At 27.5% G+C, this 18,996-nt stretch overlaps 4 protein-coding genes and 1 long non-coding RNA gene across 7 annotated transcripts; 3 read left to right on the forward strand and 2 right to left on the reverse strand.

Annotated features, from left to right (window-relative positions):
• The first annotated feature begins 397 nt into the window (after positions 1-397).
• Positions 398-5,648, forward strand: Alg12 (Alg12 alpha-1,6-mannosyltransferase). Its single transcript, XM_015325066.2, has 9 exons — positions 398-504; positions 597-796; positions 1,259-1,391; positions 1,502-1,675; positions 1,763-1,916; positions 2,291-2,435; positions 2,532-2,758; positions 2,835-3,083; positions 3,168-5,648. Exons 2-9 carry the CDS (start codon positions 671-673, stop codon positions 4,993-4,995), a joined length of 3,036 nt encoding a protein of 1,011 aa, XP_015180552.2. The 5' UTR covers positions 398-504; positions 597-670; the 3' UTR covers positions 4,996-5,648.
• A 105-nt stretch (positions 5,649-5,753) lies between these two features.
• On the reverse strand, positions 5,754-6,385 carry LOC107068548 (uncharacterized). The gene is made up of 3 exons (XR_001476021.2): positions 6,246-6,385; positions 5,969-6,103; positions 5,754-5,888 (listed from the first exon to the last, which is right to left on the reverse strand). It is a non-coding gene; the product is annotated as an uncharacterized LOC107068548 (long non-coding RNA).
• Positions 6,386-6,892: 507 nt separating this feature from the next.
• Rrp42 (exosome complex component Rrp42) lies at positions 6,893-8,616 on the forward strand. Of its 2 annotated transcripts, XM_015324881.2 has the most exons (7): positions 6,893-7,015; positions 7,127-7,158; positions 7,272-7,468; positions 7,543-7,708; positions 7,819-8,013; positions 8,114-8,269; positions 8,405-8,616. In XM_015324881.2, exons 3-7 carry the CDS (start codon positions 7,338-7,340, stop codon positions 8,507-8,509), a joined length of 753 nt encoding a protein of 250 aa, XP_015180367.2. In that variant the 5' UTR covers positions 6,893-7,015; positions 7,127-7,158; positions 7,272-7,337; the 3' UTR covers positions 8,510-8,616. The 2 variants fall into 2 exon arrangements, with proteins under 2 accessions (XP_015180367.2, XP_015180366.2); XM_015324880.2 differs by having other exon boundaries at positions 6,907-7,158.
• Positions 8,617-9,064: 448 nt separating this feature from the next.
• Positions 9,065-12,363, forward strand: Phax (phosphorylated adaptor for RNA export). Its single transcript, XM_015325068.2, is given in 5 exon segments — positions 9,065-9,280; positions 9,615-10,221; positions 10,316-10,533; positions 10,535-10,598; positions 10,709-12,363. Coding segments are annotated over 5 exon segments (1,206 nt in total). The 5' UTR covers positions 9,065-9,229; the 3' UTR covers positions 10,975-12,363.
• A 467-nt stretch (positions 12,364-12,830) lies between these two features.
• Positions 12,831-18,918, reverse strand: mute (gon-4 like protein muscle wasted). 2 transcript variants are annotated; one of them, XM_015325057.2, is made up of 15 exons: positions 18,327-18,918; positions 17,925-18,218; positions 17,591-17,856; positions 17,345-17,499; positions 17,077-17,243; positions 16,664-16,981; positions 16,389-16,581; positions 16,191-16,316; positions 15,498-16,109; positions 15,273-15,423; positions 14,615-15,170; positions 14,314-14,542; positions 13,702-14,230; positions 13,376-13,614; positions 12,831-13,304 (listed from the first exon to the last, which is right to left on the reverse strand). In XM_015325057.2, exons 1-15 carry the CDS (start codon positions 18,776-18,778, stop codon positions 13,254-13,256), a joined length of 4,338 nt encoding a protein of 1,445 aa, XP_015180543.2. In that variant the 5' UTR covers positions 18,779-18,918; the 3' UTR covers positions 12,831-13,253. The 2 variants fall into 2 exon arrangements, with proteins under 2 accessions (XP_015180543.2, XP_015180544.2); XM_015325058.2 differs by having other exon boundaries at positions 17,925-18,120; positions 18,327-18,512.
• Positions 18,919-18,996: the final 78 nt, after the last annotated feature.

An 18,996-nucleotide genomic window follows, 5' to 3' on the forward strand; every position in this document is an offset into this window, starting at 1 on the left:
TTTTTTTTTTTTTTTAAATATGCAATTAACAAAAAGATAAAAGAAAAATAAAAATAAAATAAAATAAATGTATGTGTGTTATACTTTTATACAATTACTATTGTATGTAATATCGTTTAAATAAAGATCAACATTTTATATACATATATATATATATATATATATATATATATATATGAATATTTCGGCCATTTTCTTTTGAATTATTTTTATCCAAAATATTTCAAATCAATCGTATATGTAATATTATTTAAATAAATATAAATACATATTTTATATAAATATTACGACTATTTTCATTGAAAATTATTTGTATTCCAAAAAATCTAGAGAAATATTATTCATTTCTCAGACGGTAACATACCAACATAAACAAAAATCACTATAACTAGGAATAAAATTATTCAACACGTTGGCATTATTGACATTTTCTCACAACTCTTGGATGTAGTAGAAAGTGTTAAAAGTAACGAAGCAGACGACGAGGTGCCAGATATATAATTTGTAATATAAATTATCATCTTTTTTCTTCTTCTTCTTCTTCTTTTTCTATTTTACCATACTACGATAAAAAATTTATTAAATATCTTTTACAGAGTTGATCATGAACAAGAAAGGAATCGTCGTTCAATATCATTGAAATTAATAGTAAATATAAAACAACGATATCATGGATCATTTAATTATTCTAGTGGCAATGATACATTTATTGTACTGTCCATTTACCAAAGTTGAGGAAAGTTTTAATCTACAAGCTACACACGACCTATTGTATCATGGCTTTAATTTATCCGAGGTAATTAATATATTGATTTTTCATTAATTTTTATATTAAAAAAAAAAAAAAAGTAAAACAACTCTTTCTATAAATATATCAAAATTTGTAGTTAATTTGAACGAAAGATTATTTATCTTAGTTGACAGACAGGTTGTCGAACATGAACGATTTGATATTACGCAAAAGCTACAGCATTATATTTTTAGCACGAGATGCGCGTATTTATAATCTTACAATCAGCTGACCTATCGTTGCATTAATGCACCTGTTTTTCAAGATATGCATGCATATATATATATACACACATACATAGCTCTTTCATTGTATATGTGAATATAATAATAATAATAATTTAATTAATAATTCGTTTTTCCTAAATGTTCAAGATTTGTCTTATTCATTGGATTTCTATTTATACATTTTTTTTTTGTTTTTTTGTATTTGTTTCATTATAAATTAATAAAACTTTTATTTTAACAGTATGATCATCATGAGTTTCCTGGAGTTGTACCACGTACTTTTCTTGGACCTATTGTGATATCAAGTCTTGCTTATCCCTTTGTGGCAACTATTCAATATTTTAATATTAATAAATTTCTTGCTCAATACATAGGTAAGTTATTTGTTCAAGAATGATTATTTAAAGATTTCCAAAATGAGCTTTTTTATTTTTGATATATTCATTAAGAAATAATATCTTTTTTTTTTTGTAATTTCTTACAGTAAGAGCTACGTTGGGTTTGTTAGTAATAGGTTCATTGAAACTCTATAGAAATGCGTTAGAAAATGTCTTTGGTACTAAATTCACTAATTGGTTTGTGGCTATTACGGTAACACAATACCATTTCATGTATTATCTTAGCCGTCCTTTGCCAAATATAATGGCTATGCCTCTAGGTAATTATATCATTAATTTAAGTTATTAAATAATATCATTAAAAAAAGGATTAAACTATTAGATTTTATAATAAAGTTAATTTGTAGTATTGCTGGCGTTATACGGATGGTTAAAACAAAATCATGTAACATTTATTTGGTCATCGGCAGCAGCCATAATCATATTCAGAGCAGAACTTTCAATACTTTTGGGACTATTCCTTTTATATGATATAGCCAACCAGAAACTTTCTGTTCCAAGGTATTTACATATTATATTGCGGACCATTGATACCTAGTATGGCTGTAACATTACATACAGAAGTGATTAGAATCATCAAGGGATCTTCTGCAAAACTGCACAGATTTGTAAGCTTTGTTTGCGTATCAAATTTATTATCTACAAAGTACTTGCTTTTGTTCAGGAATGATACTGAAAAAAAAAAAAAAATTAAAAAATAAGGAATAAAACTATCAGACATACTTTACTTTGAAAATCGATGAATACTTTTATAAACTTAAAGTGAAAATGTTTTTGCCAAAATTTCTATCTCATCCTCTTACTTATTTTCTGTTTTTTTTTCCCCCTCATAAAATATCAATACTACAAAGACTAATAGATTGTTTCATTTTTAGATTACTCAAAATTGCTATACCTGCTGGTATATTATTCCTAGCACTTACTGTTGGAATAGACACTATTTTTTGGAAACGTTTATTATGGCCAGAAGGAGAAGTATTTTACTTCAACACGATTCTCAATAAAAGTGGAGAATGGGGTGTATCCTTAAACATTTTTATAAACCTTATAGTAATTTATCTAACCTTAAAGTAATATGTTAAACATAATTAATGTTGCCTTAACATATACAAATAGACATCTCCATTTCTCTGGTACTTTTACTCAGCACTTCCACGCGGTTTAGCTATTTCATATGTTTTAATTCCTCTGGGAATTTTATGGGACGCACGTGTACGTGCATTTACTGTACCAGCTATAATATTTGTGGTACTATTTTCATTTTTACCACATAAGGAATTAAGATTTATAATATATGTCTTTCCCTTGCTAAACGTTGCAACAGCAGCTGCATGTCACAGAATGTAATTATTTTGATCATTAATAATAAAATTATATATATTAAGGATTTACTAATAATATTAATTCTATAATTAACAGATGGGAAAATAGAGGAAAATCACCATGGAATGGAATATTGTCACTAATCGTTGTCGGACATTTGATTTTAAATGCCATATTTTCAATGTTTCTCTTATGCGTAGCTAGTTGTAATTATCCAGGAGGTTTGGCCATCGCTAGATTGCATAGACTTGAACAAAACTCTACTGAATCAGTATACGTACATATTGATAATTTGGCAGCACAAACCGGAGTGTCAAGATTTACCCAAACTAATTCATCTTGGATGTAAGTAACCAAATAATAATATCAAACTAATGTATGATATTTTAAAAATATATCTTAATTATTAATGAATTAATAATCTTGCAGATATTCAAAACGAGAAGATTTAACTTTTACTGATCCAGAAATGTTACAATATTCGCATTTATTAATAGAAGCCAAAAGCAAATATTCACCTAATATAAAACCTTATTTAAAAACTCATGAAATTTTGGATTCAATCGATGGTTTTTCACATATAACACTAAATTATAATATTTTACCACCAATTAGAATCAAAACTAAACCAACTATATTCATTATGAAGAGAAAAGCTAATATCAAATACGATCCAAATAAAGCTAAAGTTGTCAAGCCTTCCACCACGAATAATTCATCTCAAAATGATACTACAATGTCAGATACAAATTCAAATGTAACGAATGACATTTTAGAAATTATGGAGCCGATACTCGACGACATCGTTGAATCTTTGGAAGAAATTGGAAAACCGTTATCTTCAAATGAAAAATCTTTTATTAAAACTGAAATTGATTCTATGGAACAAAGAGAAACCTTATCTGAAGATATGTCGGATATATTACCAGATGAGAATAAACAACAACTTGTCGAAACATCTGCAGATTCATTAGATAATATTTCTAAAGAAACGGATATAATAAGTCAAGAAAATGAATCTGAAATCATATCTGCAGACAACAAAATTAATACAAAAGATAACTTTGATATGACTTATCCAAAGATAATAGAAAAGAATGTTAATTACGAGAAGGAATCATCAACAACAACGACTCAATTAAAATCTAAAAGTGGTGCCATAGGTGTTTCTGAAAATACTAGTGACGTCAAGGAAACTGTTAAAAAAAGAATTCAAGAAAAAATTCTGATAAATAATGTCAAGAAAGAAATAACTAAGGAAAAAGATAATGTAGACCCTGCTAATAAACTTAATACGAAGATTAAAAAATTAGTGAAAACGAAAGTGGAATCAAAAGTAAAACCAAAAAGTTTAATGAAACAAGAAATAAAGGAGAAGCAACAAATTGTAAATGAAGAAAAAAATAAAGAAGTTACGATCAATGTAAAAGAGAGTATTAGAAACATTATAGATCAATTTAAAGAATTTGAAAAAGATTTTACGTATGAAGATTCCAATTCTCAACAGCAATGGGCTCATTTAAATAATAATAAATATTCTAACGAGATAGATGAAACGATAGAAAACAAGGATACAGAATCATTAAATATTTATCCTACACATAATCAGAACTTGAAAATCGTTAAGGATGCTAAAGAAAGTTTAAAAGAAATAATAGATCAATTTAAACATCTTAAAAATGAGTTAATTTCTGAAGAGGATGATAAACTTGATGAAATAGCTGGTAAATATATGGATAGACCAATATCAGAAACGTTAATGGACTTTAGCGAAGCTTTGAAAAATTTGATTCAACATAGAAAGAAAACTAAAGCGAGCCCTGCTGTTACTTTAAGTTTAGACAATAAAAAATTAATTCATACCCAAACTAATATACCAAAAGCAACAATCCCGCAATCAGACATAAATGCTATAAAAAAGGTAAGTCTTAACCAAATCACAGAGAAAGATAAAAAACAACACAAAGATGAAAGAATAAAATCGAAAGCACATCAAGATGCTTCAATAGATATTTCGACAATAAGCAGCTCTAGGATAAACTTAAATTTAAATAAAGTTTCTAACAAAAATGATCATGCTGTAAACATCGACAGAGAATCTGCTGTACTTCCTCCAAAGTCTGTCAATATAGCTATTGACATTAGTCAAGAACAAATTTCTAAAGAAGATACAAGTAAAACAAATAATGAAAAAGTAGTTGAAGAAGTTGAATCCTTACGTCACAAATCATCTTCTTTAAAACAAGAAATATCTTAAGAATAATGTAAATATGTTTCCTGTGATATGAAAGAACTTGTATTTTTTAGTTGATATTTCTGCTTTACCAATATGGACGATCATTCATCTTTTACCTTTTAAATCCATTAACGATAAATTACAACATATCCTAATGTATAAATAAATTCCAAAGCTTCTGTTAAAAAGAATCGTTACGGATACATTAAAATCTACTTCAATTTACATACATTTTGTTACAAGAACGAGCTGTACAATAAAATTATTATGTCAGGCTGTTTATGGTACAAACATTTTATCCAATTACTCTATCAAATTTCAATTGCAACAAATGAAATCTTATAATTTTGTACTACTTGCATTTAAACGTTGTTTTTTTTAAATTTCTAAAAATCTTTTATCTGTTTTCTATTCTGTTTATATAACTTAATGTAATGTATAAAAAAATAAATAATATAATAATATATTCTTATACTATCATCTGCTCCTATTAATTAATATTAATATACAATTTAATATCCATATTGGTATTCGCAGAACAACCAAGTGCCTTACAAATTTCTTCCAAAGCTTATACAACACTAAATGTAAGAAAATAACTATATCTATCTATCTATGTAATATATATTGTGTATTAATGTTGTTTTTCAGCAGTAAAAAGTTTATTAACGTAATTCGTCTATTTTATTAAATACGTAACATTGAAACGTATAACTTTAACAAATATTCAGATATATAACTTATTTATATATTAGTATTGAATATTGTCAAAAAGGAATTTAAGAATTTTCAATGAGTTCATGTAATGACCGAATAGTTTCAATGCCTACAAATAAAACTGAACCCAATGTTATATTAAATAAAATCTTATCACGTAAACCAGCTTTTAAATATACAGGAACTCCATCATCGCGCTATAAAGTAATATATTTCTAAAGAATTTGTGAAGAAACATTAGTAAATATTAAAAGATAATAAATGAAAATAATGTTACCTGCATTCTTGCCTGTTTTAATTTAAATTTTTGAAAACTTTTTGTATTCTTTACCAAAGTAGAAGAAAGATTTGTTGATGTAGAAAAATATTGATATTTTAAGACAGAAATTTGTGACGATTTCATCCATCTAATCTAAATTAATTTGTTAATAATATTACTTATTTTAATGCAATTTTAAAAGTATATTATAAAAATGACAATCTAAATACTACTTATTTAATAAAATACTATAAAATTATGTCGGAAAAAAAAAGTAGAAACTAGATTAAAATACCTTGAAAATATTACTTGATAAGATCATTTTGATATATTTCTGTAAATAAATTTTTTTAAACAAATGAAATCTTCATCAACAATTGACAATGAAAGAAATATCAACGATTCAAACTACACGACACAAACAGTCTTATACTTCGATCAAACATAAAATATATTAGATTAACAAAAAGAACCAAACAACTAAGGGAATTCAAATAGTAATTTGGCGCGATTTTCTGAACAAATTATAATCGCTGCGCATGCGCAGAATGTGGTATCTGTCTGTCTCTCTCCCTCTCTCTCTCTCTCTCTCTCTCTCTTTCGTACGGGCTCTTTTTTTTTTTTTAATTACTTTTCATAAATAAAAATTAATTTTCGAGTATGTAAAATTATAAAAAGTTATATAATATATCAATACTAATAATATATTGATATAAATAAGGAAAAATAAAAAATTTGTTAAAAATTAAAAATCTATGTTACCAAGAGACGTATTTTCATTTCACTTATTTGAAAAATTAATTTAATTATATTGTTAAATATATATATATATATATATATGTTATATTGTAAAAAATTTATTTATAATTTTTTTATATTATTATTATTATTATTCATATCTTAAGTATGAAAATATTAAAAAATATATACAAATATTTTTTTAATTCAAGTAGTACATTTTAAATATAGATGATAATGTGCATCCTAAAAGTATCGTCACTATTTTACTTTAAAGGTGTAGTAACCTAACCTCAAAATTCAATTGGAGATACAAACAACATATAAGTAAAATTTTTTAAATTTTGTATAATTTATATATGTATGCATAAATTGCATTTAAATTAAGTATTATTTTAATGTAATTTATTGAAATGGCTACAATTCCATTGAGTTTAGGAGAAAAAACGTTTATTCTCCATGGAGTGGATGTAAGTAAATAATATATGTATATTATTTATCATAAGGGAAAACAAATTTAATTTTTATATTAGAAAACTGACTAATATATATATATATATTTTTTTTTTTTTGACACATTTAGGCGGATCTTAGAAACGATGGAAGAAGAAGGTGTGAATATCGATCATTTGAAATTGAAACTAATTTGATGGAACAAACACATGGTTCCTCAAGATTGAGAATAGGAAATACTGATGTTCTTGTCAGCGTTAAAGTAGAAATAGATTCACCGTATATTGATCATCCAGATGAAGGAAAATTAGAATTCTTTGTAGATTGGTATGTTATTTACATGTGGTATCATTTAAACCTCTACCATTCATATAAATTTTATATATTATTTATTTTTGTAGTTCTGCAAATGCAACACCAGACTTTGAGGGTAAAGGCGGAGATGATTTGGCAACAGAAATAAGTAGAATTTTATCTTTATCTTATCAGACACCGGCTGCATTTAATTTAAAAGATTTGTGTATTTTACCAAGTAAAAAATGTTGGAAAATGTTTGTTGATATTTTGGTAAGAAATATTTGCATTTACGTATAAAAATATATATATATATATTTTTATACATATATAAATATAATTAAATTCATGATACATAAAAAAACATTTGAATATGTCTGTAGATATTACAATGTGGTGGGAATCTTTTTGATGCTGTAGGTTTAGCTGTAAAAGCTGCTTTATACAATACAGAAATACCAAGGGTAACTGCTGCAACTTTTGATGGTGGAGAAGCCGAATTACAAATATCAGATGATCCTTTTGATTGCATTAAATTAAATATTACTAACTACCCAATTATTGTCACTTTGTGTAAAGTAAGCATATACACAGATATTGTCAAAAATGAATGCAGTCTAAATTAATAGTTATTATCTATCAGTAGTGAACAGAAATGCATATTATATTTTATTTTAGATAGGAGAAAATTGTATAATAGATCCTACCTCAGAAGAAGAAATGTGTAGTCCAGTGAGTACAATTGTATCTGTAATGCCAAATGGTAATTTTTCAACGATTGTTAAAATAGGATATGGTAGTATGCAGGATACGACGTTAATTAAAATGCTCGAGGTATTTCTGACATGTTATATTAATATTTAAACGAGTATAATATTATTTTTTATGATATATGCTATAGTAAAGATAAATAATATATTAAAAAGTATAAAATATGTTTAATGACAATTTTTTTATAATCATTTTCAGATGGGTAAAACTGTTGCACTTAAATTAAATGATGCTCTTATGAATGCATTACAAAAAGAAACAGAACTTGGACCAACAAGACCTGTAGTTGGATTTCTTAGATAAAATATTTTTTTACATGCACAACTATAATTAATAAAAAAAAAATACATCATGTTTTCTTTTATAACCTTGTATTCTTTTGAATTTATAAATATTTTTTAGAAAATTAATACTTTCTCTATGTTTAATACTGCAAGAATAAACGAGCATTCTTTTTAAAATACGTAGAAAACTATCTTGTTATAGAAGAATTTTATTGGTTAAAAGATAGAATATTCAACCAATCACAGTAAGGGAACAACAGCAAACGTTATTTTAGTCATAACAATGAAGAAAAGAACGAGCTCGGGTAATATGTAAATGACAGAGGTAGAAACACAAGAGGACGAACGATATAGGGTATTTTTAATATTCTCCGTCCTCTGAAAACGTAAGAAGAAACTAATACTTATTTCTGCCACTAGGGCGGCATGACGATCAGTGTAATCCTATTGGAGCATGGCATGCGTAACATTAACAGTCGACGACCTAAGAGACATTTAAACCCGTAGTTCGAGTCGGCGCTCATGCGACTACAGCGCACTCTGGACTAAAACTTTATTTCTTCCACATTTGGCGGACACTTTTTTTTATACTGCGTTCGTTCTCCTATATTTCTACCTCCGTCATGTAGAGTAAAAAGAGTGTTTGAAGTGTTATGTTGTGTTAAAATAAGTGGAACAAATAAATCTCATTAAAAATCTTTTCTTTCGTTAGAAAACAAATCGTTTTCCAAGTTTAAATATGGAAGCAGAGCCTGTAGACCTCGAAGATGGAGAAGTTGTTGATGAAGAGGTAAAAAATAAGCTGTCTTACTTTCAATAAATGCCTAACCTAACCTAACATTCAAAGTATACGAATAGAAATATTTTGTCATCATAAAATGATTCTTCTCGTTTCGTATTTAATAAATGATTACATTAATCTATTAATAATACGATATATTTTCAACAAGACTGTTACTTTTAATAAATTTATAAAAAAATATGATTGTTATACTTTTTCAAGTATTTCAGATTTATAGATAAAATATCTTTTAAAATAAACGTCTCTATATAAATTCAAAAATAAAATTGCATTAGAAAAATAAGTGAATTACTGTGAATTAAAATTTGTCTTTTGTTTATAGCCAAGTGATGCCTTCGAAGGATATAATGTATTACAAAGGCCTCATATCGTACAAGCAAAGGAAGAGCAAGTGAAACTGGGATACAGTGATGAATCAGATGATACCGATGATACGGAAAGTGATTCGGATTCTGATTCCGCACATACTAGAAACAAAAAACCTAAGTTAAAAATAAAAAAAACAAAAAGCTTGTCTAATAATTGGGGACCAAATAATGATAAATACAAAGTATGGTGTACGCAGGTTCAAGAAGAATCATTAACGGAAGATTTAGTTTCATGTGGTGTTACAAAGAAACTTTATCAACGTAATGTCGAAAGTTATAATTTTACTCTTAGATTTCCATCCAATGCTAATGAATCTCACAACAATAATAGTTCAGATGATGAAAGATATTCTGGACAGAGATTAACCAATAAAAGAACTAATTCTGATAGACACAATTTGAAACTTAGATTAGGAAAAAGGAGAAATTCAATGGAAGTTGAAAATCAGAAGGGATCTGTACGTATTATAGCAGATTTAAGTACGACTATAGATTCAACAGATTCAGAAGTCGCCACCGATATTACAAATAAACTTCGTGAAAAAAAGGATTCTCTTATAAGTAATTTGACATTTATATTCTTTAATAATTTATTTCTTAATAAAGCAAAATATATGTGTCATAAATATTTGATGATTACTTTTTTCTCTTATAGGCAAAATAGTGCGTATAATTGGAAAAGAAAAAGCAATAGACTTTTTTCAGAAGACCAAACAAATTGAAGAAGGCGGTGGTTTGTTAATAATGAACGGATCTCGTAGAAGAACTGCAGGTGGTGTATATTTATGGCTTGTAAAAAATGACGAACATCTTCCACAAGAAAAGATCAGAGAAATATTTCAATTCAATAAGAAAAAAGAATGCAGAAGAAAATAATAAAAATGTAGAAGTCGATGAGAATAGAAAAAAAACACAGGAACTTATGAGAAATCTTGAAAGTACGTTTCAAATTTAAGTATATAAAGAAGTTATCCATTTAATAATTTATATATATATAATTTAATATAGTTTAATAATTTTGTATAATATTTCCTATATCTTTTTTTAGATGGTTCTGACAAGGATCTTCCAACTTTACTAACAAGAGCAGAACTTTCAACCAGACAGATTGCAGAAGAAGCAAGATTAAGACGCGGTGTAGGAATGGACAGAATGCCTTTAGACTCCGATCGTACAGTAACTAATCCTCCACCTAGTCCCGTTACAGATGATCCAGATCACACTGAACACCACTCTGAATCAAGACAAGTTCAAGATTATACGGAAGATTTTCTTGACATTGGTATAGATGTGGACAGCATGGAAGTGTTTTAAGTATTCTCATTTTATTTAGTAATTCCTTTCATATATTAACATCAAAGGTACAATGCAGAATAATTCTAATTTAGGCTACAATATAACGCGTCTATATGCAATGATTTTGCAGAATTTGCACATGTGCTCATCATATTCATAGATGACAATGTTAGACTAATTTATAATACAGAAATAGTCAAGTTTTTATTTCCCGTCTTACAATTATTTATTATTCGAATTATATTATTTATGTAATAATATAATTTATAGCTTGTAAATATCTTCGCGATGTGCTTATTATTTTATTATTATTATTATTATTATTATTATTATTATTATTATTATTATTATTATTACGACACTTCTACTACTACTACTACTACTACTACTTCTACTTTTTTTTTGTGTTTGTTTCGACAGAGGAAAAATCTTTTTAAGACATCCCTCTCGGGCGTGTGGGATTTCCACCCACTAAAAAAACCCTGCCTCTTCTCACTCCATCTCGGAAACACAGCTTGTAGCCACTACGTCGAGAATAGTCTTATCTAAGCTTCACCTGTCGATTGGTCGTCTTTCATCTTTTTCCTTTCTTTTCATTATCTCTACTATCAGCTCGTTTACTTCGTCCCATGATGCCTTGCTGGCTATCATTTCTGCTGTTAAATTGTCCACGGTTAAAATCTTGCCTATTTTTGCAAAGGTTGTCTGTCTCCTAGTTTCCTTCCTTACTGAATCTGTCTATCAACATTTTCATCTCCGATGACTCCTTCATGAGCTGCCCTCCCCCTATCTTCCGTCTCGGTCTTTTTCTCGCTCGCAACTTCCTCCTTCCCCATGGTACATGCTGTCCAGGAGTGTGCTCTTTCCCGCGGGGGTGTTCTTTGTACTCTTCCCTTTCTTTTGAAGGGGTCCCAAGTCTCCCAGTTTTCAGTAACTAAATCCTACATTCCGGCCTGGTTTCCTACCGGAGATGCTGAGTAGTTGCATGTTGATGATCGGGCGGGGCCTACTCGCTTACCCACGTCACCGACCGGAACTGGAGATCCGACCTCCTTGCTCTGTAATGTGTTTCACTTTTTTCTCCATTTCTCATATGTTTGTTCCCTTTTAGTCGCCTTGTACGATAAGCAGGAAGCATTGTAGGGGATATTCTACCCCGCCCCCCCACACGGGGAACTACACTTCTACTTCTACTACTACTACTACTACTACTACTACTACTACTATTACTCTACTATAACTACTGCTACTATTTCTTTTTCCATTTTCGTATTAGAATTATATTTTACTCGCTTACATTTTTATATTCCAATCTAAAATGTCATGATTATGAATACAATGAGATATGGTGATATGAAATATGTAGCCGAAGTACGAAATAAACTGAGGATTTAAATATTTGCAAAATATACATTTACATTAATTGATAAAACAATTTATACTGGATTTAGGACGATAAATAATGTCCATGTAAATAATGTTTTTAGGAATAAATCAAATAGACTATAATTTGTACTATGAACTAACAAATGATTAAATCTTGTACAAAACATTTTTGACTGTTGCTTGAAATAATTTGATTGCTATAAAACAATGATTTGGTAGTTGTTATTTTTTGTAAACTTTAAGAGATATATACTGATTTATAAGAATCCCTTTAGCAATACCATGATTATTCGTTTTAATAGAATTATTAATATATTTCCAACGAAAGAAAGTGATAAAAGTAAACTACTTTAATATTTTCATTTAACATTTTGTTTCTTAAACAAAATAAAAATAAAGAAACAAGAACAAAACTCTGAAAATTTTAAAAACAAGAAACTTTATTTCATTAATTACAGGAATGCAATTAAGTTTTTATCGTAAATCAATTCTTTAAGAATATTTTTATTATTATTAATATTATTATAGATATACATATGTGTCAATGTAATAGTAAGTTTTCTCTCACTATACAATATCAGACATCTTATGTGAAAACGTTGAATAATCTTGTAAAACAACATTTTGTATGTTGTAATTTAATCCTATTTCTTAGTAACAATTTTATATTTGTACTTATCTCGTGTATTTGTTTGTTTTTAAAAAATGAATGAAAGTATAATTATAAATTTTTAAATAATTATATAAAAAAAAAAAATAAAATCATATACATAATAATCATATTAAATAAACATTTTCTAAATACAACTACAATAATAATAAATAATATTTTTTCAACCTTTTTACAATAATAATTATTTTGTGTAATTATATATAAATATCACAATCCAGGAATTTATTCGAGTAATATATTATGCCATTTTTTCTAGTAAAGATAGCAATGTTTTACTTCTTTCTTTCACCTAAAATGAGATAATATCAGTATTTATGTAAACCACAGAAAAAAATAATAATTATCTATGTCTCTCTATACCTGTTCAATGGTACGATCTCCCAATGTTTGGCTAATTTTTAGGAATGTACTCTCTGAATATTCTTCTTTAATATTTAAAAGAAGAATCATGTCTTCTTGTCGTGTCCATGGCCTTTCATTAGCAAATTCCACTTCACAATTTGTATCCAAGTCACAATCATTTGAAACATCCATTTTATCTGAACTTCTGCTGTTATTTATCAAATCTTTTTCTGAACTAAGCGACTTTATACTATTTTCTGTTAAAATTATATTTTTAATTTATTATTTGCTCTCACACACGAATATATAAATATTAGCTTAAAAATAAAATCAATTACACTTACTCATATCCTGTTCCATATTCTTATTCATAAACGTTTTATCTTTCTGAGATATTTCTTTGTCATAATATTCACTTTCCGAACACGAATTGTCGTAAGCATTTTGTTCCAGTCGTGTCTTACGTTCAATCTTCTTTTCACGTTTATTTATTGATTGAGGAGAAGATGCCTTTTTATTAAATGTCATTTCATCGGTGAATGTTACTTTTTTTAACGATTTCTTAGGCTCTCCCGATTTGGGTGGAGATCTCGTACCCCTTTTCGGTCTCGATATGATCCTTTCATTATCATCATTCTCTTTCACAGGAGAATTCTTAGAAGGACATTGTTTCTGACACGACTCCTCAACACCAATATCAGCTTTTGAAGATTTTCTACGTTGCTTAGACACTAAAGGTGCTGTAAACTTATCAGCAACTTTTAAAGACACTCTTGCAATATTTTCTAATTTTTCGTTATCTGCTCCTGGGAATGTTATCTTTGCAGGACGTAAACCTTCCGAAGTTTGAAGATATATTCTTCCATTGAGAAACTATAACAACAACAAAATATGTCTATAATAAAATTTAACTAAGGAGGCATTTTTATGAATATATATATATTATAAATATATACCCTTGTTCCACAAGATATACAATGTTCGCTAATATTTTTGTTAGTCGACTCATCCGTATTATGACAATCACATTTACAATTATCCCCACCATAGGGATCTTCCTGAGAAACTGATATCGGTAATTCTATGTTCTCGTATAACTCTGGAGCATCATCCGCATATACTTTATTTTTATCGTGGGGACCCAATGGACAAGTTAAATTTTCGAACATTTCTACTGCAAATAAACTATAAAAAAAAAATGCATTTCAATAAACAAGTACATAATCCAAATTTAATAGGAACGTTAAGATTAATTACCTTTCCGGAGGTTTGCCGCTAGGTAACGTTTGTAAAAATAGATCCATAACTAATGGATGTCCTTTAAGAAGAGGAGTCATAACATTATGAACATTTTCTAATGTTATATTAGGATCAGATGAAAGTTGCGTAATTGCCTGCATTATTTTTGCAACTCGGGATGGTTGCTTGGTAAAATAAATTTGTATGACATTTAAAAATTCGCTCATTTTTTGTAACATTATGTATTCTACCGATTTATCTATTAACGCAGCTTGATGTGGTTTCAAAAATAATAATAAATCCGAACACAATTCTGGAAAAGCGCGTAATTTATCATAAATGTTTTGATATAAATTTATGGCTAATGTATCTCTGGTTATCATATTTTTCTCTATCATTTCTTGCATTTCAGAGGATTCAGAACTTTTTGAAAGAGATAATTCATGTTCCAATTCGTCAAGATTTTCTATTTTGTCATCATAATCTAAAATGATTTTAATCACTGCTCGTAACAGTTCTAAATTGTTAGATTCTAATGTTGTGTGTAATTTTTGAAGATATGATACTGCGAATTCTATATATGAAAACAGAAAAGAAAATAATTAATTTATAACTTTTTTTTTTTTTTTTTTTTAATAATATAGTTCAATTAATATTATATTATACTTTAACATACTTTCTTCTTTTTCTCCTTTATTCAAAATATTTTCTGCTTCCAATAATCTTTTTATATTTTCTAATTCTCTAGCCTGTTTAGCCTTTTTTCTATTATCCTTTTTAATAGTAGTGCTAGCTAACATAAGTTCTGCAATTTCATCCTCATTATCCTGCAATTGATGATTATATATGCATATAATTTATTTTTTATTTTTTTTATTTTAAATAATTGATTGTAACTTACAACTTTCGTCAATGTAGAAGAAGACTTTAAATTTGTGTCCAAATCTCCCTTTCCTCGAGATTTCGCATTACCGCAATTGGATACATTTTTGGATCCTAATCCTTGAGCCATTAATTTCATATTTTGTGCACTCTTCGTTTTGGCTAAACGTGGAGTTGTTTTTCTTATTTGTGGAGATTGCAATAATACTTCACTTGATCTTTTTGTTGCTCTTGTTGTAGTTTTGATTTCTGCATTTGATGATTCGATTGATTCACTTTGTTCTTCTTTTTTATTTGCAATTGTAGAATTGCCTGTATTTTTTGTACTTTTATTTAACAATTTTCTAGTATTACTAATATTACTTGATTGTTGTTGTGATCCCGTAATACGAGAATTACTATTTCCTTGAGCATTTAATACATTATCTGTTGTTATATTATTTGACGAAGGTTTTAAATTTGGCATTATTTTAGGTAAAACGTTTACGACTGGATTTCGTAATGGATGATTTCTCGAAACACAAGGATACATATTAAAATTATCATGAATTAAACTTTTTATCGTAGATTTATCGTTAAATAAATTCGATTTGTTGTTAGTATGTTTCGATAAATCCATGTTTGGATTAGCCTAAAAAAGATTATTAAATTTATTTCATTCGCTTCATTATATTTTTTATTAAATTTATTTAAACATTTTGTATTTATTTACGTTGATAAGATAATCCTGCCATTTTTTAGGTAAAAGATGTAATGGCTGATGCATCGGTGCTTTGAGATCACAGTCTAATGTTATGCAATGTATTATTTTAGGAGCTTTACCTTTTTCAAAATAATACTGTAATAAAATTGAATTAAAAGCATTGTTTATTAGTTAAAAAAAAAAAATAGATAAACTGAAATTAATTACCTTAATTGGATTTGAATCTTTAGCAGAACGGCGTTTTTGAATATACAAAAATATTCTTTTTGAATCTCTAACAGGTATTAAATATTCAGTAATAAGTTGAGCTACATCAAATAGTTGAAACTTTTTACTTTTAAATTTCGTCTTTAGAGATGTCACGAACGGGAAGAATTGTTCAAGACCTAAGGCGATTAAACTAAAATAAAAATATTCATTAGGATAATACAATGAATGAACATAATTTTTATAAAATATTTTCTTTTTTTTAAATGTCTTACCTTTCTTCTGGCTTTGTTAAAGGTGACTTCGTGTATTTAGTTAATTCATTTTGAAAAGGTATATTTGGTAAAAGTTGCGGATACATCAAAGCTTTACTTTCGACGAATAATTTGATTAAATCAGGATTTAATTCAGATACATATTTACGTTTATTTTTAAGATACATTATTTTCATATTATGTTGATCTTCTATATATTTTTTAAATTTCTCTTGAAATTCTGTATCATCAAATTTTTCTTCCCAATCGGAAACTAATTTCAAAGCGTCATTTATATTTTCTACATTGAATGCAGAATTTGAACTGGTTATTAAGTATCTAAGAAAAATAAATAATACAGATAATAAAATGTATCTCTGAAAATCTAACATCTTTGTATTAATTTAGTATCTTGTAATTATCTTTTTATATACCTTACACTATTTAAATTGTCTTTACATGGTTTTGAAAGGTCATGTAACTTCGGATGCATGTATGTCATAGCAAAATGTTGTGCCATTAGTTGAACATGTTGTCGAAATTGAATAGCCAATAAATAGCGTTGTTCGTAGCTTACTAATATTGGAGGTTCGGAGCAATTCTATTTAAAAAAAAAAAGAAAAAATTAATTAAGCGATTAATTAGCGATTCAAAAGTGAATTTTTGAAAAATTATAGAAGTATTATATCTTTTTACTAATACATTATTTTCAATTGGTGTGTCAAAATTATCTAATTTCTTTTTCTTAGACACGGGTTCCTCTTCTTGGAGAGATGTATTTTTAAAATCAAACAAATCGTATAATTCCTTTAAAGTGATTTTAACATCTTTGTCGGCTCTTAATTCTTCTTTATCCACTGAAAATAAATAAACATTAGTAATATGACCCATTTCATTTTAATTAAATCTATTATACATATCAATGTTCTTTTATCTCTAAATACTAACATAGGTCTATCTCTTCATCTTCTAAAATGTTATATTCAGGATCTATTTCTGGATCATCTTCTGCAATATGTTCTTGTTCCAAAGGTTGCATAAATTCTTTCAAAAAATTTCCCCAATCTTCATCATAATCAGACTCGTACATATCTGTTGTAATATCAGGTGGTACAAATGCTTGTTCAATTTGTTCCAATGGTGTTTTGCTCAAGGAATATTTAGAACGTGTTCTATGACCAATACTTTCTTCTTCTGTTTGTATACGAGGTACGCTAGAAAATATAGTATTTTAATAATGAAAGATAACCGATATAAACTATAAAAAATATTATCGTCTTACCTAGGAATTTTAAAAATCCCATCCAAATCATATTGAATATTAGGAGACTCAAGTTGTTTTTCTAAAGCTAAGTCTAATTGACATATTGGAGTAGATGGTTGCGATTCTAGATCACTATTAGCCAAATTTTCTATTTCTCTATCATCATCGCTTTGTTTATCTTGTTCTGGCTTATATTCCTCATCGGAAGAGTCTTCTGGAAATTCTTCATCTATTAATACTTGTAACGGTGGTTTTTTAACAGATCTACTAGTATTCCATATTATGTTAACTTGTTCTACAGCACCTAACTCTCTGTTATAACATCAATTAAATTTATGTATATTACAATAAAAAAAAAAATATAGTTTATATATTAAAATAAAAAATATATATATTTTTTATGAAAATAAAGTAACATACTTTGCTTTAGCTCTAGTGAGTTTAGGTTCAAAAAGAACATCTTGATTATTATGTAAACGTTTCTGTACTACAGCCATTACTTGTTCATTGTTTGTAATAACACGTTTTAATATGTTTTTAACATTTTTGGCAGTCAAATTAGTCTTGGCTGCTTTAGCATCGAGCTGTCTTTCAATTTCTTTTTCCATTTCATTAAGAACTGAGATTTCTTTGATTGATTCTCTTTTATGTTTAGTGGATGGATCATCATTATCAATCTCCGCGATATCTATTTGTAAATCAGCAGTTTCGGAATCAGATGAATGATCACTGTTTGTATAATCAAAGTCAAAATTAATTGAAAAAGATAAATTGCATTTTTTGGAAGCTTCGTTTAAATGAACCGAAGGAATTAATGAATTTCCTTGTTCTTCTTTCGCACTTTTTTCTGGATCCATTTCTTTTGGATCCATTTTTTTTACTAAATCTAATTATTAATATTTACTTTTTTTAACAATTTAATACTCTTTTCATGACTTTATTCAGTACTATTTATAGGTTATATTTTCTTTTCATTACTTTTATCAATACCATTTATAGGTTATATTTTTAACCTAAACAGTTACCATCGCGCTCTCTATTGAGTAAAATTTGATATATTGCGTTAAATTATTATAAAATTTTAGTACAT

The sequence above is a fragment of the Polistes dominula genome, unplaced genomic scaffold (genome assembly GCF_049000335.1).
Source record: "Polistes dominula isolate Pdom_NZ unplaced genomic scaffold, Pdom_raw_medaka contig_28, whole genome shotgun sequence".
NCBI classification, from domain to species: Eukaryota; Metazoa; Arthropoda; class Insecta; order Hymenoptera; family Vespidae; genus Polistes; species Polistes dominula.